The 25,812-nt window shown below is 36.1% G+C and overlaps 1 protein-coding gene across 3 annotated transcripts in view; it reads left to right on the top strand.

Annotated features, from left to right (window-relative positions):
- Positions 1-25,812, top strand: part of TDRD3 (tudor domain containing 3) — a 115,902-nt gene that overhangs the window by 22,944 nt on the left and 67,146 nt on the right. For all 3 annotated transcript variants that reach the window (XM_023755346.1, XM_023755348.1, XM_023755347.1), the window contains exons 4-9: positions 1,138-1,279; positions 6,614-6,685; positions 8,865-9,014; positions 16,723-16,863; positions 23,417-23,573; positions 24,314-24,439. In XM_023755346.1, the coding sequence (XP_023611114.1) occupies positions 1,138-1,279; positions 6,614-6,685; positions 8,865-9,014; positions 16,723-16,863; positions 23,417-23,573; positions 24,314-24,439 (788 nt within the window). The remainder of the gene's footprint in view (positions 1-1,137; positions 1,280-6,613; positions 6,686-8,864; positions 9,015-16,722; positions 16,864-23,416; positions 23,574-24,313; positions 24,440-25,812) is intronic.

Raw genomic sequence — 25,812 nt, 5'->3', positions numbered from 1 at the left:
CTCAGCCCAGCCTGTGCCCTCTCGCAGTCTGGGACCCCTCGGGAATGACCACTTGCTGGCTTAGGCCTGCTCCCCGAGGATTGGGCCTAAGATGGCAGTCAGACATCCCTCTGGCAGCCCGGCAGCCCGCGGGGATGTCCACTTGCCAGCGGGAGCAGGCCTAAGCTGCAGTCGGACATCCTTAGCTCTGCTGAGGAGGCAGGAGAGGCACCCACCACCACCGCTGTACTGGCAGCCATCAGCCTGGCTTGTGGCTGAGCAGAGCTCCCCCCATGTGGGAGCGCACTGACCACCAGAGGGCAGCTCCTGCATTGAGCGTCTGCCCCTGGTGGTCAGTGTGTCATAGTGACCAGTCATTCCCAGTCTTTCTGCTGTTAGGGTCAGTTTGAATATTACCCTTTTATTATATAGGATAGAGGCCTGGTGCACGGGTCGGGGTCAGCTGGTTTGCCCTGAAGGGTGTTTCGTATCAGGGTGGGGGGTCCCGCTGGGGTGCCTGGCCAGCCTGGATGAGGGGCTGATGGCCGTTTTCAGGCTGGCCACACCCCCTTCAGGGTAGGGGTCCCCACTGGGGTGCCTGGCCAGTCTGGGTGAGGGGCTGAGGGCCGTTTTCAGGCTGGCCAGCAACTGAAGCTCCCAGCCTCTCCTTTTTTTCTATTTTTTTAGTTCTGAGATTTATTTACCTTCTATAATTGAAACATTGTTGCCGTCACTGGTGCTCCCAGCTCTGAATTCGTGGCCGGCTGAAAGCAGGTATCTGGGGTTTGTTTAGCTTCTATAATTGAAACATTGTTGCTTTTGCGCTCAGAGCCGGGCCACGGCAGGCGGGGAACCTTGGCTTCCTCCATCACTGGAGCAAGCAAACCTCCTGCTCGCTTCAGCTGCGTGGCTGCCGGCCGCCATCTTTGTTGGCAGTTAATTTGCATATTGCCCTGATTAGCCAATGGGAAGCGTAGCGAAGGTACAGTTAATTACCCTTTTTGTCTTTTATTAGATAGGAGATATATATATATATTTTTTTACTCCTGAAAAACACTTTTCATATTAGTTCATTTTGAAGAACTTGACCAACTCAACACTGATCAGTTTTGAAGAGGAGCTTCAGCATGTTTTAACTTTGTTTTTTCTTTCCTTTAGCTTGAACACACCGCCTGGAACTAAAGTTAAGCTCTCAGGCATTGTGGATGTAAAAAATGGATTCCTACTTCTGAATGACTCTAACACCACAATCCTGGGGGGAGAAGTGGAACACCTTATTGAGAAGTGGGAGCTACAGAGAGTAAGTGTAACTGAGAAGAAAGGCTCAACTTCTGAAACACTACACTCTTCTAATTGCAGTCTGTATTTTAAGGAGACCTTCCCATAGTGAATAATGTCAGAGTTGAATAGAATGGAATACAGGAATCTTTATAAAAACTATCTACCTTTGTTTAAGCACATTGTTCCTCTAAGGCAAATGTCATTTTTCAATATTTGCTTTTTTTTGCATAATTTGAAAAGTCACGTTTTACTGTTAAGTTTTCAAAACTCTTAAAATACCAGTTATAACTCGTGTGTAATGTATATCATTGTTTCTGCAAAGCAAGTGTTTGCATATATACAAATATATATATATGAAAGCATAATGCATATTTGTTTCATCTACATACACACATACAAACTAGTGAATGCAAATTAGAATTTCACTATAATAAAGGGGTTCTTGTGACTAGGTTCTTTCTAGTAACTTTAGTTGATGTTTCCCCAATTTGTGTTAACAATAGCTTCATCCTTTGGTCATCTAGGTTATCTAGTATTGTTCCTCTACTTTCCAATTCTGTTGATTCACAGCAGTCAGATCTTATATCAGTCTCTTGCTCCCCAGTTGCATTGCTGTTACTCTAGTTTAAGTCTTTAGTATCTCTTGTGTGGACTGCTGCAGTAGCCTTTTAACTGGTCTATACACATATTCTTTCTCCATCTTTTAATCTATTTTATGCACTTCTGCCAGATTATCTTCCTTCAGCATAACTCAGAACATATCACACCCTACTTTTATTTCAGATGCCTTAGTTTGGGATTCAGTGCCATTAATAATCTAGCCCTAGTTCAAGTTTATCTTTTCAACTCTAAATTATTTCACATAGATTTTGATCTAACCAAATGGAACTGCTTACTCTTTTTCTTTTTTTTAACTCATACCACTTTTGCTTTATTGCTAAGCACTTCGGGTAGATATGGACTACTTCAGCCTTACTTACCACCATGTTCCTGGACTGATTGATGTTGACTTACATTCAAGGTCTTCAACCAGGTCGCTAATGGCACTGTAGGGAGCTGTGGGTCTGGAGGTTCAGACCAAATTGGGGAGGGGAGCGAGAAAGGATCATGTTACAATGCTGAGGACAATGGTAGAGCTCAGACTGAGGCTGGACCCCGGGCTAAGCTGGCCTACAGGTTTGGCAACCCCTTCAGCTTCACTCGGTGCCCAGTTCCTCTCCAAGCGAGGCACATGGAGTACAAAAAATAGTTTCTCTCCAGCCTTGAACTTGATCCCAAAAGAGTGAAACTACTTACTCTTTCATTGAGTCTCTATGCTTTTCTCAATTATACTTTGGGGTGGGGGGAGATTTCCCTATTTTTACACCACTCATCTTGTGTTCTCTGTCATAATGCCTGCATGGCCAAATTGTCCCCATGCTTTTAGACTCAGATCAAATGCTTATTTCTTCACAAAGTGAAGTAGTTGCTCTTTATTGAATTCTTGGGACACTTTATCCATTTTAAGAAGTGTATCACTTTTTAGCACTAAAATTATATTTATTTCTTATCTCCATTAGGCCTCTTAAGGTCAGAATTCTTTGTGTCATCTGTGTTCAGTTCTATAAATATTTGTTGAACAGTGTGTAGATATTGTGCTGAGCTCTTGCATCCTCCTAACAGTCTTATGGGGGAGTTTTATATAGATCAGAAAATGGACTCTAAGAACTGTTAACTAGCTTATTTTATAATTAGACAACTGATAGGTGATGGGTCTGAGCTTTCCTATATCTGCAAAGTGGTTGCTCTGAGTCTTACGTGTAATTGTGAAATGAATGAATTACAAAGCACAAAAGCTAATTACTCTTTGAGCTAAAATTAATGTTCTTGTGTTATTCTCAGTTCTTGCCTAAAGTGGGCCAAGGGGCCTAACAGTATTTCAAGCTCCTGGTATTTTATGATATATCACTTTTTTCTACTTTCTTTTATTTTATTGATTTTTCACAGAGAGGAAGGGAGAGGGACAGAGTTAGAAACATCGATGAGAGAGAAACATCGATCAGCTGCCTCCTGCATACCCCCCACTGGGGATGTGCCAGCAACCGAGGCACATGCCCTTGACTGGAATCGAACCTTGGACCCTTGAGTCCGCAGGCTGACGCTCTATCCGCTGAGCCAAACCGGTTAGGGCTCTACTTTCTTAGTTTGAAAGTGCCTCTGTTGGGAGGTAAGTAGATAAGGAGAATTAAGCACATATTTTATTTCTTAGTACTCATTCCTTATGATAATACTGTGCTACATTTGGGGCTGCTGTGCTGATTCCTTATAATAATAATGTGCTACATTTGGGGCTGCTGTGCTGTGCAGTATAAGATAATGTTTCATAACTTCATTGTTTAGTTGAAAATGTTGCCAAAGCAAGTATGTGGAGGTTTGATAGTTTTAATAAAGAGCCAAGTTTATGGACTTTGAATTTCCCAGCAAAATTTCACTCATTTTATGTGATCTTTTCCTTTCACAAGTTGATGTATTTTTATTATAATTAAAAATTTTTAAAAATGTGGTAAGATGTTCTTAAGTCAGACCAACATCTTACATAATTTTCCCAACCCAACCAAAATTACTTCACTGACTGAAAATTCAGTTAAACATTCTAGGAACTTCCTCATACCAAACACACACACACGCAGACACACACACAGAGAGATTAGTAGTAGTTTCATAGTTGTCCTTGTAATGTTTTATTATGTATCTTTGCACTTTGTTTCCTGAAAGCCTGTTAGTATTTCTTGTTAGGAAGCAATAAAAGTTTACATTAAAAAGTTTAAAAACATCTTACTGTAATTATAATTCTCTATCATTTTATAGTTTTTTGATTCGGTAACCATAGCAATGTAGAAACCATGGAGAGTTCAATTACTTGAACATCTGGCAGGTAGTACACACAGAAACCAAATGCACACATTGAAATCATAATCCATAGAGAGAATTTTGGAATTAAAAAAACCCTAAATATCTTGTAAAATAAATAGGGGAAGAGAACATTGAACAATATTTAAATCATATGCAGGTGGTGTAGTTGTAGCAAGTTGAGTACATACAGGTGAAGAAAAGAAGGAAAGTGGTTTGTATCTTCCCAAACTGAAATTCTGTACCCATTAAACATTAACTTCTCATTCCCCACCTACTCCCAATCTCTGGCAACCATGATTCTTCTTTTTCTCTCTATGAATTTGACTACTTTAGGTACTTTATGTAAGTGTAATCATACAATATTTATCCTTTTTTGTCTGGCTTATTTCACTTAGCATAATGTCTTTTAGGTTTTATTCATATTGTAGCATGTCAGAATTTCCTAACTTTAAGGCCAGATAATATTCGCGCGCGCGTGTGTGTGTGTGTGTGTGTGTGTGTGTGTGTGTGTGTGTGAGAGACTTTGTGTTCATTTATCCACTGATGACATTGGGGTTATTTTCACCTTTTGGCTATTGTGAATAATGCAATTATTATGAAGATGGGCGTATAAATATCTATTCAAGTTTCCGCTTTCATTTCTTTTGGGCATTTACCCAGAAGTAGAGTTGAGGAATCATAAGTTATAGTATAGTTTTGTTTTTAGTAACTACCATATTGTTTTCCACAGTGACATCACCATTTTACATCCTCATCAGTAACATACAAGGGATCCAATTTTTCCACATCCTTGCCAACTCTTGTTATTTTTTTTCGTATGCTTATTGTCTATTTGTGTATCTTCTTTGGAGAAGTATCTATTTAAGTCCTTTGCTAATTTTTAAATCAGTTTTCTTTTCTGTTGTGTGACTTCTCAGTATATTCTAGATATCAGTTCCTTCTCAAATATGTAATTTGCAATTATTTTTTTCACATTTCAGGGATTGTCTTTTTACTCTGTTGATAGTGTCCTTTGATGCACAAAAGTTATTAATTTTGATGAAGTTCAATTTTATGTTTTTCTTTTCTTTTGTTACTTGTGCATTTGGTGTCATATCCAAGAAATTACTACCAAATCTAAATCCAAAGTCATAAAGCTTTCTCCCCCTGTTTTCTTCTAGAAGTTTTTATGAGTTTAGTTCTTAATTTACGTCTTTGATCCATTTTGAGTTAATTTTTGTATAATGGTGTAAAAACACAGTTGACATTTTCTATAATGATAATTACTAAAAATGTACAGAAAAGCTTACAGTTAAGAAGCTGTATTAAATGACAGCTGGTGCTTAACAGATATATGTTAACATCTCAAAATGAAACAGGAGGACTAGATGGCTGCAAGGAGTCCATCCTTCTGAAAATTCCTCATGACATTCAAAGGAATTTATAATGTGAGGAATTGCCTCTGCAAGGAAAATATTTTTTCCCATTTGCTTAATACATTGTTAATTTTAAATATGAGAGCTAGGGAAAAAAGAAAGCAAAATTATTAGAGTTTGGAAGCTTATTTTTATTAAATAACATTCAGTTATTTAAAATATTCGTCAAAATATAAATTGATTTTTTAAACAAGTCTTTTTTGTCTTTTTTTTTGTCTTGTTTTTTGAATCATCAAATCTTCAACTTGTTCCATATATCTGGCACAAGAAGGTATTCCAGTTAAACCAAGTCTTTATTAAGGATGTTTTTTGTAATTGAAAGTAATTAGCATATTATGAAATGTAACAATTTGATCTCTTTAAATAATTGGAAATCACCGTTATCAGAATTCCCATAAACTGTTTCTAGTTACACTTCTGAACTCTGTTCCAAGAATTGGGGACAAAGACCAAATAAATATTTCTTATTATATTGCAATATAACAAGTATGTTGTTTGCTAATAGATTTTATGTCTAAAATTAGTTTTAATATGCTTTAAAGTAAAATTTTTACCAAAGTCTGTTATCTTTGAATTTGCTACTTGTTGAGGAGGGCTTTTTACTGTGTTTTGTTCTTATAGGAGTAGCTTGGTAAATACTAAAAACTGTCGTGAATGTGTGTTTGTTTTTTTATAGAAGTATTTGTTTAATTTAATATATATTTTTTATTGATTTCAGAGAGGAAGGGAGAGGGAGAGAGAGAGATAGAAACATCAATAATGAGAGAGAATCATTGATCGGCTGCCTCCTGCATGCGCCCCTACTGGGGATCGAGCCTGCAACTGGACATGTGCACTTGACCTGAATCGAACCCAGGACCCTTCAGTGGATTCTCTATCCACTGAGCCAAACCAGCTAGGGCGTGAATGTGTGTCTGGTATGGGGAGATTTTTGTGTTTTTTTTTTATAAGAATGTATTAAAATAAGTAGAGTCCTGGTGTACTGTAAATGTTGGAAATATATTTTTTATGTATAATTTCTATTTTGTGACTCACTTTTCTCACAGAGCTTGTCAAAACACAATAGAAGCAATATTGGAACTGAAGGTGGACCACCTCCTTTTGTGCCTTTTGGACAGGTAATGACTTTTATGTTGGCAGATGAATTTTAATCAGCAAAAAGTGTTTTTCATCTGTATTCAAGCTGTGTTTAGCTTTGTGCTGAACTATTCATTCAGATGTCATGGTGTTATATGGAAATATATTCAGTAAAGGAATTTAATAATTGTGTGTTTTTTATTCACTGTAATTAAATTGATTTTATCAAGAACTGTTAACCCAAAGATTGAAAAAATTAAGAAGCACACCTGAAGAGCAACTAATAACTAATTAAGATAAGATGGTGGTGGGGCATTTTTTTGAGAGAGAGAAATGCAAAAGAAGAAAAATATGCTAAAATTTCTCATTTTTTAAATTAAAAACAAAAGAGGGAGAGAGAAAATAAAAGTGTCAACAGAAGGATGAGACAAAGAAGTGAGGACCCAAGAGGCAGGAAGGGGCATCACTGCACTGTAGCAGAGCCTGCTGTCCCAGGACTCCCTTTTAAAAATTCTATTCGTCTGCTTTGATTCAAATACCTTTCTCAGTCAGGAATTTAATTTTATTTTCAGTTGGTATTTTCCTTTCAACCACAGCATCCCTGATCCTTCTCTGACATAAGCTAAAGGTTTTCTGTCTACTTCCTATTTTTCACCCCCCTTGCTGCTATGTTACCCTGAGGTATAGCTCCTCAGCTGGTATCTTAGGTCTTCATGGTTGTGCTCAGCATCAAACTGCATTCAGAACAGTCTCCTCCAGCCTATTCTTGCTTTATCCCTGAAGAGTCTGAGAATAATCTCTGTGACAGCTTGCTTCTTTCCACATGTTGCCACCAAAATTTAGCTTTCAGTATTCTACCTTGTGTTTGCTCCTTATTTTTCTTTGAGAGTACTGAAGATGAGTTAGGGACACAATAGGTAGGAAACAGAAACCTGTATCTCTCTAACAACTTTAACAATTTTGTGTGTGTGAAAAAGATAACTAGCTGATCAGAAGATAAATGGGTAGGATCAGATGCACGCCTCTTCAAAAACCTTTATGTGGAGTCTACTCAAAATTAAATGGAATCATTCTTACATCATGTCTATTTTGAAAGTATTTTTAAAAATATGTTAATTTTTACTGTGCTTTGCAACAAGGCACAGTCAAGATACAAAGAGGCATGATGCCCTTTGGTGTGGTCTATGTTGATGATATTCTCACTTCTACCAGTGTAATAAAAAACACCAGAATCAAAATGGTATAAATATTCTAATAATTTGTATTTGAAAATGATAAATGATATGTTTGTAAGAATTTGATTTTCCCTTAAATATTTTGGTGATAATATTTCTTTCAGAAATTGCTCAGAGACTTGTGATTTAATTATTTTCAAGATCTTAAAGAATGTTTAATGATTTTTTTGTCTTAGGAAGTATAATAAAAGTTATAGTTTTAATAATATTTGTTTCTATAGTCCATTCTGAAAATTTTTTTCAGCATATCTTACTTAGACTTGTATATGGGTTAAAGGTAGATAATGCTAGCCGTGTACTGGTATCAACGGGACATATTTATATTGCTAAAAATCTGTAATTGTGTAACATTTGTTTGAGAGCATGTTTTCTTACTGTTTTAATGAGTTGAGAAAAGGTTTATTTTATAGGATTTTTACTGCTATGATTGGACTTATTTTTAGGCAGTGATGACTTTCTCAATTTATGAGACTAAAAATAAATTTTGCAGCTTGATTGAGGGGGAGGGTATGCTTTTAGCTTTTGGTTTATAAGTTCAGAGACATCTTTTTATATGTTAAAATAACTATACTACTTAATCCTCATAAGGATATTGTAGCATAATGTGTAAATCAAGCTCTGAATAAAAATCTGAATTTTACCTTTTGTTGTGCAGTGGTCTAGACTGTTTGAAATTTAAATTATTTTAAGTCATTATCCTAAAATGAAACTTAGGTCTCCTAGTTCGATGTATGTTTTAAACATGGGCCCTATTTTTTTTAGGGGGGTGGGGGGCTTTTGTGAAGCTTTTCATTTTATTTACCAGTTACACTTATTTAAAAGTTACTTTAATCAGTTTTCTACCTTTATTTTTAAATAGAAAATTTTATTTTTATGGGTTTTCAGTTATTAAGATACAGACTTTTTTTGAAGAAGTAATACTTTGTTATGTAAACCTTGAATCTGGGAACTACTGACGTGATTACTTTTTATTTATTATTATCAGAAGTGTGTGTCTAATGTCCAAATGGATAGCAGAGAACTTGATCGAAGGAAGACCCTGCAAGTTACAATGCCTGTCAAACCCCCAAGTGATAATGATGAATTTGAAAAGCAAAGGACTGCTGCTATTGCAGAAGTTGCAAAGAGCAAAGAAGTAAGAAAACTAAATTATAATAAAATTTTCTTAATTCTTGTCATTCTATTTAAAAAGCAGTTAGCTAAGACTCATTACTGGTTTGAATAAAGAAAACTATTTTAATCTCACTGGTTTAAAAAAGCCTATCTAAGCAACTAATTCATGAATTAAAATTTCTTATAGAAATCTAAAAATTAATAAATAACTAGAGAAAACACCTATTTCAAATAAGCAAGAAATTAAAAATAATTTAAAAAAAACATTTGGCTATTAGTAGTAAATGATGGGGTCAGGGGTACGTACATGTATAAATACACATATTATCCAAAGGAAAAAAACAGTTTTGACTATATATTAAATAGATTTAAGGATGAAAACTGACAAAATTGTTAATCCTGAGCCTCTGATTTTTACCTACATTCTCAGTTGCTGAGGGGAAAATTATCCTCAAGAAGTGTCATCAAGTCCAACTAATAATAGGAAACCGTCTGCAGAAATATAAAGCATTGGGTTTAGCTGTTACACTGTTAAAAAGGAAGAAAAGGAAGAGGGAGAAAAGAAGGGTGGTTTGCTAGCAAGAGTAACTTAATGGACTTATCAAGAGGATTTAGAAAAAGAACATATGAGCAAAATGTGTAAGCTTAAGACTCCATAAGGTGCCAGGGCATTTTTCACTGATACATGGAGAAGGTCAGAAGTTCATTGGATTTGTTACCGTATGTGAAAAGACAATAACAATATAAGTAACCTATTGAAATTCAAAGTTAAGGAGGAGATTCCTTGCATTTTGGTTCTTCTTGCAGCATGTCTTTCTATCATCAGTCTAATGTAGACACCAAAAGCAAAACCTCAAAGCATATCTGCTGACAACCTTGGATAGCTTACTTAAATTTTGTAACCTATTTTTGTTTGTCTATGAAAAGAAGGTAATAATGGTACCCAGTTTATGTGGTTATGGTGAGAATTAAAATTAATAATCTCTAAAACATTTTGAATACTACATGGCACAGATCACAATATTCCTTTGCTAAAAAGTTCTTAATAATCATGACTATTGCTATTCTTTAGTGTTTCCTCCATTCTAAAGCACATTTAAAAAAATCATTTTTAATATTTCTGAAATTAATACATCTTACACAGTTTACATGAAATATATTTCTTTTTCCAAAACTATTAAAATTATGGAGTTACAGAAGAGGATATGGGTGTATATCAATTTCTTAATATCTATAAGAAAATTGTTCTCTTGATTTACACTTTTTTGAAACAAACTTTTCTCCTAAAATTTTGGTTGATGTGTTTACTGCTTTCTATTTGCTAGAATATACTTAATACACTGTAATATATTTCATTTTTTAAAGTCATAATTGATCATGTTATATTTTCCCATAAGTATTTGATAAGTAAAAAGCCATAGTTTTCTGAAGCAAACTTAAAACTTCTTAATTTATATATGAAAGAGTTGATGGAGGCTTAAAACTTGCCCAAGGTTACCCTATTACAATTCTAGGACTAAACCTATGTACATTACAGTAGAAGATTATAGCTACATCTATATATCTATGTATCTTTAACTATACACACATATTTATATTTAATCTGTCTGAACATAAAAATAACAATATTGTAATTGTTCTGAAAATATGTTTCATGATCTTTTATTAAAACAGTTAGTGGATTTGGTGGAATCTACTACAAATGATGAAGTGATGATTTTCATTCTTTTTTTCCTTCATTCAGCAAGTATATTTCAAGTACTTACTATATGCCAGGAAGTTAGTTGGTTGGTTGGTTGGTTGGTTGGTTTGTTTGTTTATTTTTTATATTTTTTATATCTTTACCCAAGGACATGCCCAGAGAGAGTGAGAGGGAGAGGGAGAGAGAGAGAGAGGGAGAGAGACAGGGAGAAAGGGAGAAGAGAGAAACATTGATCCGTTGCCTGCCATGCAACCTTTCAGTGCATGGGGCGATGCTCCAACCAACTGAGCCACTGTGGATGAACACCAGGAAGTAATTTAAATGCTTAGGTTAAATCAATGAACAAATAGACAAAAGATCCCTGTCCTTATCAAGTTTATATAATAGTGAGGGTGACAGACTAATATATAATAAGTATATAAATTATATGGTAGGTTAGAAGTTGGTAAGTGCTATGGGAAAAAAAGGAAAAGTAGAGTAGGATGGAAAGTTTTTGGAGTGCCATTTGTAGGGGGGGAGTACGATTTAAAATAAGATGGTCAGAAACAGAATTTTTTTAAAACATTTTTATTGATTTCAGAGAGGAAGGGAGAGGGGAGAGAGAGGTAGAAACATCAATGATGAGAGGGAATCACTGATGGGCTGCCTCCTGCACTCCCCCTACTGGGGATCGAGCTGGCAACCTGAGCATGTGCCCTTGACCAGAATCGAACCGAACCCAGGACCCTTCAGTTCACAGGCCGATGCTCTATCCACTGAGCCAAACCAGCTAGGGCGAGAATTTTTGAAATTCTTGTGTCGTTTATGTACTAGTAAGGTCAGTAAACAATGTAAACATACTAAATAATCATATTGTAGATTTCCGTTTTAAATATAGTAGTTTGATTGGACCTCACTTTGGTGAGATTTGAGCCAAGACTTGAAAGAGAGAAAAAGAATTAGCTGTGTGGTTATATAAGAAGCTTATTCTAGAGAGACGGAAAAGCTTTTGCAAAGGATCAAAAGCAGGAATATGTGTTCAACCAGTGGAAGCAGAGAGAGCAAAGGGACATGTAGTAGAATATAAAGTTGAGTGGTAATGGGGTTCTACATATGTAGAGCCCTGTAAGCCACCTTAAAGACATTAGTCTTTATTCAGAGAGAAATTAGGAGCCTCTGGAGGATTTTCAGCAATCACATCAGCTGACCTACATTTTAAAAGTCTATTTCTGGCTGCTGTGTTCAGAACAGATTGTCGATAAGGAAGATTAAAATCAGACACGTTAGGAAATTATTGAAGTAATCCAGGGGGAGAAAAATGATGGTGGTAGTTTGAATGAAGGTGGCAGCTATGTAGGTCATGCAAAGTGGTCAAGTCTGGAATTTTGACAGTAGAGTCATCAGGATTTCTGGCAGATTGCATGTGGCACATGAGAAAAGAAGCAATGTCATGAATAACTTTAAGGGTTTTGCCTTGAGAAATTGGCAGAGTAGAGTTGCTTACCTTGAATTGGAGAAGACTGGGATAGAACAAGTTAGAGAGGAGAAATATCTGGTGTTTTGTTTTGAGCATATTAGTATTGAAGTATCTATCAGACGTCTTCATGGTAACATTTAATAGACAGTGAGACAGAAGAGTGTAGTTTGAAATGGATGTAAGCATTCGAGAGTTATAGACATAAGGATGATATTTGAAATCATGAGGCAAACAAAATCATCAAAGGAATGAGTGCTGTTACGGAAGAGAAAAGGATAAGGAATGAACGCTGTAGCATTTCAATCTTAGCGATTGGATGAAGAAGTTGAACCAGCCAAGGTATCACTGGTAAGATAAGATCAAAACAAGACAATGCAGAAATTGTATCATGGAGAAAGGAGTGTTGAATTTATCAAAGACTGTTGAAAAGTCATGTTAAATGTTGCCTGAGAACTAATGTAGAATGGGGAAATCATTCATTCCCTGCACATTTTTCTTAACATTCATATAGACGGCATAAAGATAAAGTATAAGTGTGCAGATATCAGTGTGGGTTGATATGGTGAAAATCTGTTTAAGTTCTTCAGTGATTATTTTAGTTATTTCAGTGAGAAAGTGAGCAAGGTAAACTGTGACAATGGGGGAGAAGATGTTGGAGGCTTGAGCAGTGAGGAGAACATGTAAAATAGTGGTCTAGATGATTGGGAGGGTGAATGGGCTAGGGAAATATAGTAGCATTGCTAGGCAACATTTAAGGCCTACTGAGTTTCATGATCTCACAGATGCCTGATTCACATAATATGGACAAAACGATGTGGCTAATAAAGGACATCAGTTGTCTTATGGGTAATGTTTAAGTTGTGATGTTTCTAGGTATTTACATGTTTAGTGAGTAACAACTGTTTTAAAACCCTAAAAAGCAATACTGAAAATGATATTTATCCTATTCCTTCATCTATAAAATGGAAAGAAAATAGTAAGAAAATGTATCCAGAAGATGGGGCTATTTCACTGCCACCAAAAAGAAAAAATACTTTTGGAATTACAGAATTTAAATTCCAGAAATATATTTAATTTGGAACAGGTCAGGCTCCAGAGTTTTCAGGTAACCATATATTAATAAATTAAACAAAACAGTAGTATTGCCATCTGTTATGAGTGTTTAATATGTGCCAGTTACTGAATTTATCACTCATGTCGATGATATCATTTAATCCTCAAAATGTCCCAAACAGGCAGGTTTTCTCATTCCTCTTTTAAGCATGAGAAATCTAAGGCTTATGGAAGGAGGAAGTTAAATGACTTGTCTGAGAATAGGAGTTAGGAAGTGGCTGAGCCAAGATTTAGTCCCACCATTGTCTAGCCCCAAAGCCTATGTTCTTAACTATACTACAAACGTTGTCTTCCATTCTAATAAACTTTGTATCATGTTAAAATAAACTCATATTTTTCTTTATGGTTATATAAGTAATGACTATCAGGACATTCCAGATCTGTTTTTGTTTTTTTGGGTTTTTTTTGCTGGGATTGCATAAACCAAAAATTGAATGAATCCAGTAATACATCTGTGGTTTTTAAAGATGTGGTATATCAGTACTTAATAGAGATATTTAACATGTTGTCCATTAATGCTTATCTAACATCATTTTTCTATTTTTCAGGTCCTATTTCTTTATATTTTTATCTGATACAAAATAGTTTTTCAATGTTATATGAATTTATATCTAGCATGTTTTATTTTCTTACTGTAGTAAGTTTAAAACACATTTTTAAAGATTGATCACTATATCTAATAAAAGTCAAGTCTTGACAACTTCCTTTGAATCTATTAGCTTATAAAGATATTATATAACTAGATGTTTAATTTGATATTATACAAGTAATAATTGTAGGATACTTTTAAATTATGAATTAGTATCTTTTCAGATCAATGTTCTTTATGTTCTAGTTTTTCAGAATAGTTTTGAAAAAACATAAATGAAATTTTCAAATTTGATTACACATATAATTTTTTCAAATAAGTCAGTAAAATAAGAACTATGGACTTCCAAATTTTCATACATAGGTGGTAAGACACAGCATATGTAATTAATGTAAATAATAAATTAGTAATGAAAGTTTTAAACCAGTGTTAAAATTTATATTATTTGTTTACTTTCTAAGATTATAGAAATATAGTATTGGATCATAGACATAATGTAACTGATTTCTAGACAGGTTTAGTGCCTTATTGAAGACTAGTAGCCCGGTGCACGAAATTCGTGCACATTAAAAGGGAATTAATTAGCGGAGATATTTTAATATTGCGATTTGCCCTTTTTCTATAATAGAAGTGTGAGAGATGAAAGAAAATTGGTAAAATGTATATGAAAGTAATATATAAATTTATTAATAAATAAACAGTAACAAAAGGATATTACAACAGAGGCATGATATAAAAATGACAAAAACATGATATGAAAACAGCAAAAACATGATATAAAAAAACAGTGATGCAAACAATGACTGATAAAGTGATTAAACTTATTCTAATATCTTCCTGTACACCACATTAAGAGTGAAAACACTTTCAGAGTGCTTGACTAATTTCCCTTGTGATGAAGTATTTAGAACTTTAACTGTAACATCACATGCTCTTCAAACTCGAGAGAAAGCAACATATAACTGACCATGTGTGAAAACGGGTTCAGGTAGGAACATGCCTACTCTGTCTAGAGTTTGTCCTTGTGATTTATTAATAGTCATCACAAGTGCTAGCATCATGGGAAACCGTCGTCGAATCAATTTAAATGGGAGGCCAGTGTCAGATGGGGACAAATTAATTCTTGGAATCAGAACAGCCTCTCCCTCTGCAGATCCTGTTAATACTTTAGCTTCGATAATGTTAGGTCGTAATCTTTTGATAATAAATCTGGTACCATTACAAAGACCCCATTTACTATTGAGATTTCTCAATAGCATGATGATTACACCCACTTTCAATTTTAATTTATGACACGGCATTCCCGAAGGAGTAATACTATTAAGAAATTCGATGGGAAAATTTTCCTTTTCAGCATCATCTGTGGAATCAATGGAATAATCACTCCAATATGTGTGAAAATCTTCATCAAGTATATCCAAAATTTCTTCATTTAAGTTTTGAACATGTTCATTTTTTGGACAAAGGAATTGCACATTTAGATAGATTTTTAGTATTATCTATAGATATAGTATTTCCAAAGGTAGCTTCAATAATAGATCCATTACAAATCATTTCACAGGGGATTTCATTAATATCCATCCTAAATGAAAACTGCTATCAAGTTTGCCATCTCCAAGTTTTACTAACCATCTACTATAAGCAGAATCCTCTGATCTCATATTTGTTGTAAGAGACAACTTTCTGAAACATCTCCAAACATTGCAGTACTTTAAACTCGTTTCTACTATGGCCGATCGCATAGCATGTGGTACAATACTGAGACATTGTCGAAAATCTCCTCCAAGAAGGAGAACTTTCCTGCCAAATACAACATTCAAATTTCTCTTAGTAATCTGTCTATGGCGTTTATAGCATGACCGGATGCCATGGTGCACTAATCAATAATGAGAAGTTGGGCCTTTTTAATAGTTTTAGCAACTTCACTCTTTATATTGAGTCTAGAAATTGAAGTTTCATTTAATGGAATCGGTAACTTATATAGGGAATAAAAGGTGCTTCCACCGAGAAGTAAATTTGCAGCAATTCCTGTAGACACTGTGGGTAAAACAGTACCACCACGACCTCTAATATAATGTATTAAAACTTTATAAAGAAATGCAGGTAAATAGGATTCCTAGCTGGCAGGCCCCTGACAGCAAGCTGGCCACCTGTCGATTCCGTGAGGAATGGGACTCCCTTCTCCCTCCTGTCAGGGTCCGGGGTGCAGGTGAATGGGGTTCCTGGCTGGCAGGCCACTGACAGAAAGCTATCCAACAGCAGATTCTGTGAGGAATGGGGCTCCCTCCTCCCTACTGTCAGGGTCTGGTTTGAAGGCCGGACTCAGTACTTCCACGCTCTGCTCCAAGGGTGGGTTCCTGCCTGAAACCTCGCCCTCTGGGAAACAGCTGGGGAAGGGCGCAGCCGTTTCCAAGACGACCCCTGCAGGACTGACTTCCTTCAGCTTGGTCGTGCTTCTGGACGTGATGTTACACCCAGGGTTTTTATATAAGTAGATAGTCTTGCCCTCTAACCCAGGCTGTATGATATTAGTCAAGTACTTTACCCTAGAATTATTTTTGACGTCTAATCTCCATAGTGCTTATTATTTTCTACTATATTATTATCTAAAGTCTATTCTGATGACTTGCCTTGGGGACTTAAAGATTATAGTTATGTAGTTATTTTATTGCCTTGCCTGGACTTATGGAAAAAAGAAGTTATGGCTAGTAGATATTTATTTAAAAAGGACTAGCTAACATTTGATTTTTTTATGTAAAACAATGAAAACTATTTCAGTTTTACTAGATACTTTTAGTTGTAGCTTAATCTTTAGGACTATTTTCAAATGCTATTAACCTACATCTCTGTTATCTTTCTCTTACCTAAAGACCAAGACATTTGGAGGAGGTGGTGGTAGTGCAAGAAGTAATCTCAATATGAGTGCTGCTGGTAACCGAAATAGAGAAATTTTACAGAAAGAAAAGCCAACCAAATCAGAGGGGAAACATGAGGGTGTCTATAGAGAACTGGTAAGGCTAAAGAACCAACACAAAGTTAATCTTTTCTTCCTTTAATAGCCTTGATGATTTTTTTGTTCTTTCTCATAACCATCACTGGCTTTGTTCAATGTATTATGGATAGATGTTATAACTCTAGCAGGCTTTCATTAAGATTTACAATTAACTCATGGGAAATTTGGGTTGTTTGAAAAATAACTTACTTAGAACTTTCATTTGATTTTAATTTATAATGTCTGAATAACATCTTTGGGAATGTTTTGATAAAAACTATCAAATTAAATAGAAGACACTCAATGGAAATAATATCCTAAAAGTTGATGCATCAAAAACATAGTTATCTGCCCTTTTCTACCCTTTCCCACATCTTCATCTTTTCTCAAATTTTGTCTAAAGTGATTTTTTGTTTTGATTTGCTGTTTGGAAAAAATATATTGCAATAAATTCATGTATATTATGGACTCCAGGAGGATAAACTCAAAGAGAGACACAGCAAGACACATTATAATCAAGTTGTTGAAAGCTCAAGACAAAGAGAAAAATCTTGAAAGCAGTGAAAAAGAAACAACTCATCAAGAACAGGGATTCTCAATAAGATTAACAGCCAATTTCTCACTAGAAACTATGGAAGCATGAAAGCAGTGGGATGATATCCTAATATATAAAAACTCAGGGTCCGTAATGACCGAGCAAACACCGTAAGTCAGTCTTGCAGTCAGTGCTGGGTTGCTGTGGCGACCCAGCACTGACTGCCAAGGGGGCTGCGGATCAGGCCCAGAGAAAGGCCCGGAGAGAGAGGCAGCTGTTGATCAGCCATTGCCTCTCTCTTTCTCTCCGGGCTTTGTCAGCAGCCATGCCTCTGTTTCTCTGCGCAGGCTGCTGATCTGCCCCACCTCTCTGATCAGACCCGGAGATATGCCTGGAGACGCTGACTAGCATAGAAACCGACCAATCAGAACCAAATCTGGGTGAACTGTGAGGAGCCAATGGCTGCCTAGAGGCGGAGCTTTTGACGCTGACTGGCATAGAAACCGACCACTTAGAACCAAATTGGCTAGCAGGGGAGGGCAGTTGGGGGCAAGATCAGTTCGGGGGTGGGGGGGGGCAGTAAGGGGTGATCAGGCAGGCAGAGGCAGTTAGGGGCGATTAGGCAGGCAGGCAGGCAGGTGAGTGGTTAGGAGCCAGCGGTCCCAGGCCTAAACCGGCAGTTGGACATCCCTCAAGGGGTCCCCGATTGGAGAGGGTTCAGGCTGGGCTGAGGGAACCCCCCCTCTGTACACAAATTTTGTGCACCGGGCCACTAGTATTGAAAATAATGAAAGAAAAACTTAACCAAAATTTCTATATCCAGGAAAACTATTAAAAATGAAGGAGAACATTAAATAACTTAAAATACTGTTATAAATTTGTACATGAATTATTCTCATAACCAAGTATCAAATTATTTTGTAGGTTGGGTAGTTTTTAAATCTGTATTTCAGCAATTGAAGAGAAGACTTGATTGGGATGTCAGCTGATAGTTCCTTAAAATAATTTTTGATAATAGATGATATTATAGGTTGAATTGTGTCCTTCCCTACAAGATACAGTGAAGTCCTAATCACCAATATCTTCAAATGTGACTTTACTTGGAAATAGGGTCTTTACAATGGAATCAAGTTAAAAAGAGGGCATTAGGGTAGACCCTAATTCAATCTTTTTATGAAGAGAGAAAATTTAGACAAAGAGAGAGGCACATTTATAGAGGGAAAATGACCCGAAGACACAAAGTGAGAAGATGATCATGTGACTGGAGATGCATCTACAAATAAAAAATGCCAAGGATTGATAGCTTACAACAGAAGTTAGAAAAGCAAGGAAGTTCTCACCTAGAGCTCTCAGAGGGAGCGAGGCCATGCCAAAACATTGATTGAGAATTTAGTTAATGCAATTCAGGTCAACAAGAAAGCTAGAGTAAGGTATACCAAGATTTGGTAGTAATTGACTATTAAAAGTATTATTGGCTGCCCGGCCATTGTGGCTCAGTGGTTGAGTGTCAACCTATGAACCAGGTTGTCATGGTTCGATTCCCAATCAGGACACATGCCTGGGTTGTGGGCTCGATTCTCAATAGGGGGCATGTGGGAGGCAGCCGGTCAGTAATTCTCTCTCATCATTGATGTTTCTCTCTCTTCCTCTCTGAAATCAATAAAAATATATTTAACAAAAAAGTGTTACTGGTTGAATTCTATGTATGGGACAGTTTCTTTTTCTTCTTCTCTCTCTCTCTTTTTTTTTTTTGATCCTCACCTGAGGATATTTTTTCCATTGATTTTCAGAGAGAGTGGAAGGGTGGGGGGAGAGAGACAAGTGGGATGAGAGAAACATTGATGTGAGAGAGACAACGTTTTGTTGCCTCCCTCATGCACTTCAACCGGGTTTGGGGATTGAACCTGCAACTCAGGTACATGCCCTTGACTGGGAATTGAACCCATGACTCTCTAGTGCAAAGACTGATGCTCTAACCAATGAGCAATGCCAGCCAGGGCCAGTTTCTTAATTACATATTTACTTGGGATATAATTAGGAGAGAAAACAGTTTGGAAGTTTGTTTATTTTTTATATCCATGTAAGTTTTTTTAATAACAAGGATTAATTATAGGTATTTTTTATTGATTTTTAGAGAGAGAAGAGAGAGAGAGAAGCATCAATTTGTTGCCCCACTTATTTATGCATTCATTGGTTGATTATTTTACTTAATATGTTTTTACATATTGATTTTTTTTAAGAGAGAGAGAGAGAGAGAGAGAGGAAGGGAGAGGGATAGATAGAAACATCGATGAGAGAGAGACAACTACCAATTACCTCTTGCACACCCCCACCAGAAATCGAGCCTGCATCCTGGGCATGTGCCTTAACCGAGAATCAAACTAAAGACCTCTTGGTTTATAGGTTGATACCACTGAGCCACACCAGCCAGGTATTGGTTGATTCTTTTATGTGCCCTGACCAGTGTCAAACCTGCAGTCTTGGTGTATTAGGATGATGTCTAACCAACTGAGCTACCTGGTCAGAACCGGGATGAATTGTAGTGTGGATATGCAGTCATTTTTACATTTACTTTAGCATATCTATAGCAGGGATGTATTTTTTCTATTATATGTCAACTCTGATCTGTTGATTTTGTATTTAGAAGGATGCAATCAGAGTTTGGGAAAAAATTTTGTGCTTTTATCAGTGTCCACCATAGGTATGATAGTAGTTGTCTGCAACATGTGTTATGTGTATATCTTAACTTTTAAATATAGAAAAGTTAGTTATGAATTTCTCAGCTAGCTATGGCTCAAGAAATTTCTCATGGGATATGTTTATGTTACTTAAACAGTTTTTGAATTGTACCCAGGTTTGAATTTGTCAAGGAGATTTTGGGTTCTGGCATTTATAAAGTAGTTTTTCCTATCAGGGGTACAGATTGTCAAAGCATCATAGATAGTATTGCTAATAAATATACAGCAGAATGGTGCAACAATAGAGAGAAGAAAGGCACCCAGCTACTGAGATGGTATAATTTTGTTAGCTTCATTTTATATTTTGCATTTTTGGAAAGGTGCTAAATAAATTACATTTTCTTTCTAGAATGGAGAAGTATTAACCATGAAAAATTTTAATTAGGTAGTTTTCACTGTCTATAGTATTTTCAAAAACCTTATTCTAACATATCATTAAATTTCTATTTTGTGTTGTTTTTTATGTGTAATGGTACTTGTAGAGTAAGATAGTACTCAAGGTACACCCCTACATATTATGTACATTCTTCCTTGGCTATTGCACATGGAAATGAAAAACAAAAGCTCGGGTAGCAATGCGTATTTCTGACAAAGTAGACTTTAAAACAAAGGCTATAGTAAGAGACAAAGAACGACACTACATAATAATAAAAGGAGCAATCCAATAAGGGGACATAGCCCTTGTGAACTTTCATGCACCCAACATAGCAGCCCCTAAATGTGTAAATGAAATCTTGATGGACATAATGGGAGAGATTTACAGTAATACAGTCATAGTAGGAGATTTTAATGCCCCATTGACATCAATGGATAGATTTCCCAGACAGAATCAACAAGGAAAAAGCGGCCATAAAAGACATACTAGATCAGATTAATTTAATTAATTTCACCCCAAAGAAGCAGAAAATGCATTCTTCTAAAGTGCACATTGAACAGTTTTCCAGGATAGACCACATGTTAGTACACAAAACAAGTCTCAGTAAATTTAAGAAAATTGAAATCATATCAAGCATCTTCTCTGACCATATGGTATGAAATTAGAAATCAATCACAAAAAACATCAACACTGAAAAACACACGAAGACATGTAGGTTAAATACCATGTTACTAAAGAGTGAATGGGTTAACAATGAGATCAAGGAAGAAATCAAAAGATACCTTGAAACAAATGAAAATGAGAACACAGCAACCCAAAATCTATGGGACATAGCAAAAGCAGTCCTACGAGAGAAATTCATATCATTATATCTCAAGGAACAATAAAAATCTAAAACAATATAACTTGTCTGGCTTAGTGGTTGAGTGTCGACGTGTGAACCAGGAGGTCACAGTTCAATTCCCAGTCAGGGCACATGCCCGAGTTGCGGGCTCAATCCCCAGTGTGGGGCATGCAGGAGGCAGCCAATCATTGATTCTCATCATTGATATTTCTTTTTTTTTTTAATATATATTTTATTGATTTTTTACAGAGAGGAAGGGAGAGGGATAGAGAGCTAGAAACATCGATGAGAGAGAAACATCGATCAGCTGCCTCCTGCACACCCCCCACTGGGGATGTGCCCGCAACCAAGGTACTTGCGCTTGATCGAAATCGAACCCAGGACCCCTGAGTCCGCAGGCCGATGCTCTATCCACTGAGCCAAACCGGTTAGGGCTCATCATTGATATTTCTATTTTCCTCTCCTTTCTTTTCTCTGGAATCAATTAAATTATATTTTTAAAATAATTAAAATAAAACAGTCTAACTTTACACTTAAAGAAACTGGAAAAAGAACAAGCAAAGTGCAAAGTAAATAGAAGGAAGGAAAGCAGAAAAAATAAAGTCTAAAAAAATTACCAAAAAAATCATTGAAATCAAGAGCTGGTTCTTTGAAAAGATAAACAAAATTGACCAACCAATCCATGTGTCTCTCTCATGGATTGGTTGTCTCTCTCTCTCTCTCCTCTACTCCCCCTCCCCTCCTCCTCCTCCTCCTCCTCCTCCTCCTCCTCCTCCTCCTTCTCTTCCTCCTCTCCCTCCTCCTCCCCCTCCTCTCCCTCCCTCCCTTCCATCTGCTCTCTCTAAAAATCAATGGGGGAAAAAAAGTCCTTGGGTGAGTATTAACAAGAGGACATATAGGTGGCCAATAGACATGAAAAATTGCTCAACATCACTACTTGTCAGAGAAATGCAAATTAAAACCACCTGTCAGAATAGCTATCATCAGTAAATCAATAAACCACAAGTGTTGGCAAGGATGTGAAGAAAAGGGAACCCTGTGCACTGTTGGTGGGAATGCAGATTGGTACACCCACTGTGAAAAGCACTATGGAGTTTCCTCAAAAATTAAAAATGGAACTGCCTTATGACCCCGTGATCCACTTCTGGGAATTTATCTGAAGAAACCCTAAACCAGTGATGGTGAACCTATGACACGCGTGTCAGAGGAGACACACGAACTCATTTTTTTGGTTGATTTTTCTTTGTTAAATGGCATTTAAATATATAAAATAAACATCAAAAATATAAATCTTTGTTTTACTATGGTTGCAGATATCAAAAAATTTCTATATGTGACATGGCACCAGAGTTAAGTTAGGGTTGTTCAAAATGCTGACACGCCGAGCTCAAAAGGTTCGCCATCACTGCCCTAAACACTAATTTGAAAAAATGTATGCATCCCTCTGTTCATTGCAGCATTATTTACAATAGCCAAGACTTGGAAGCAGCCCAAGGGTCCATCAATAGATAAGTGGATAAAGAAGTGTGGTACATTTAAACAATGGAATACTACTCAGCCATAAAAAAAGAAGGAACACTTACCCTTTGCAACAGCATGGATGGAACTGGAGAGCATTATGCTAAGTGAAATAAGCCAGAGAAAGACAAGTACCATATGATTTCACTCACATGTGAATCTAATGAACAAAATGAACAAGTCAAGTAGAGACAGACTCAGAGAGAGTAGGCTGACAGCTGTCTGGAGTGGGGTGGCGAGCTGGGTTAGGGGCAAGATGGTGGAGGGATTGGGCAAAAAAGAATAAACTCATGGACACAGAACAATGTGGTGATTGTGGGGGTAGGTAGAGGAGGGTATAGGGGGGATAAATGGTGACGGATGGAGACAGGGTGATAAACACACAGTACAGTGTATAGATGATGTGTTATAGAATTGAGCACCTGAAACCTATACAATTTTGTTAACTAGTGTCACCCCAATAAATTCAAAAAAAAGGAAATTAAACAATGTACAGTTGAAAAGTTATAACTTGCTTTATTTATTGCCTATCAGCATAGCTTTTCTCTTCATTCTTTACAGGTTGATGAGAAGGCTCTGAAGCACATAACAGAAATGGGCTTCAGTAAGGAAGCGTCAAGGCAAGCTCTTATGGATAATGGCAACAACTTAGAAGCAGCACTGAATGTACTTCTTAACAGCAATAAACAAAAACCTGTTTCGGGTCCACCTCTGAGAGGTATAACTCATTAAGCAATGTGCCACATAGCATTGTTTGCTTTTCAAAGGAATATATGTTGTTGACAGAGCCTGGGTTTTGTTGCTGTGATGGCTGTAACTTTATTTACCATTGTGATAAGTTCTTCTAATTTTAGAACTACAGAGACCTGTGCAGGTTATGCTGCATTTCATTGTCTTCATCTTTATATAAAGTAGGTCTAACAATACTTTATTTGACAAGGTTGATGTAATACAGGAAATATAAAGTGACTAGTTCTATTAACCTAGTACCATGCCACTTGTATAAATGACTAAAGAATCTGAAAACTTTTTAAATGAACAAGAACATGACTATTTAGTGTTATTCTTTAATTGCATAGTTGAATGCATCATGTGATTTTTAATTGCACAGTCAAATGTATTATGTGATTTTTTTCTCATTCCTAATCCTATATTCTTTTAAAAAAATAAGTGGGTAAAGAAAAAATGTGTGAAAATGATTGTTTAAAAGATAATTTATATGAAAAAATTTAAATTTCTAGAGAGATCATTTAGAGAATTAAATGTACTAGTTAATACAGGATTAAATGTACTAGTTAATACAGTCATTTAAAAATTTTCTTATGAGTAATGTAGACTGTACAAAAAATATGAAAAGAAATATATACAAAATCCTACTCAAGATATCTGCTAGTTATGTTTTAGTGTATTTTCTCCTTTTGTTTATGCATATACAATTTATATGTCTTACTTCTTAAGGCAAAGGAAAAGGCAGGGGACGAATAAGATCTGAAGATGAAGAAGAACTGGGAAATGCAAGGCCATCAGCACCAAGCACATTATTTGATTTCTTGGAGTCTAAAATGGGGACTTTGAGTGTGGAAGGTAGGCTAACTTAACATAGATTGTCTTTAAAAGACCAAACTTTATTTGTAATTGTAAAAAAAAAGGTTTACTAGAACAACTAACAATAAGAAACTCGGTTCTGGGTGTTTATAAATTTATTTAACTACAAATTTTCTATTTGATAAAAGTACAGAAGACAATTTTAGTTGTTACAATTTGAAAATACTAGATGGCAGCTTATTTTTCCCTCTCACTGTAGATGGGTAATAATGCCAAACTCTTTCCCCCCAATTTTACTAGATGACAGATTGTTATGTTGGGGAAGTTATAATTATGCAATCTTATATAATTTATTTTGATTGTGAAATTAGTCTATCTCTTTTCCCACATATTACATATTGTAATAAAATATTTACATAATGAGTGAATAAGCTCACAATGTGATGTATTTCATAATATGACACTTCCTAGTGATTAACATAAATACTGAGAGGAGAAATAAGTATGTTAATGTGTACCTTTTTCTCTGATCATGGAATATGGTAAATATTTTCTAAAATAATAAGTTTGCAAAACTTTAGGAAAATATGCTTTTAAATTCAGTTTTCGGTTTTAGATATATTTTGTGTCAACTAAAGCTCAGAGATAAAATGTTTTATAACAAATTTGAAGTGTTCAGATTTTATGAAAATGGAAGCTTATTTGTTGCTGGATTACATAGGAAAGGCAATATATTTGAGCAAACCAATGTTTGATGTGGACAGAACTTATAAGCAAACATATCCACAAGCAATATTTTCTTGATTATAACACATGATGTATTGGTTTTCTATTGTTTTTTAACAAATTCTCACAAAGCCAATGACTTAAACAATGCAAATTTATTATCACATCATTTCTGTGGGTCAGGGGTCCAGGCCTCATTTGGGGCATTTGCCCAGTCTCACATACTGAAATTAAGTTTCCAGTTGGGCTATGATCCTGTCTGAGGCTTCACGTCCTCTTACAAGTTCACAGGTTGTTAGCAAAACTCAGGTCGCCTGGCTAGAGGGGCTCAGATGGTGCACGAAAAGGGCACATACCTGGGTTGTGGGTTTGATCCCAGTCGGGGAGCTTATGGAAGGCAACTGATCAAAGTTTCTCTCTCTCCCCCTTTCTCTTTCTAAGCATGTCATAGGGTGAGGATTAAAAACAACAAAACAGTTCCTTAATGGATTTAATTTTTTTGCTTGATCTTGCCTGGGGAGTGCTTTCAGCTGCTGAAAGCCCCCCTGTTCTTTGCTATATCACCCCTCCACGGGCAATTCATAATGTTTGTTCGCTTCTGCAAGGCCAGCAGGAGAATCTCAGCTGCTTTTTCAAATTTCTCTGCCTCCCTGGTATTTTTGTCTCAGAGCTCCTTTGATTTCCTT

This window comes from Myotis lucifugus, unplaced genomic scaffold, assembly GCF_000147115.1.
Source record: "Myotis lucifugus unplaced genomic scaffold, Myoluc2.0 scaffold_74, whole genome shotgun sequence".
NCBI lineage: Eukaryota > Metazoa > Chordata > Mammalia > Chiroptera > Vespertilionidae > Myotis > Myotis lucifugus.
This window is presented reverse-complemented; position numbering and strand designations above follow the sequence as displayed.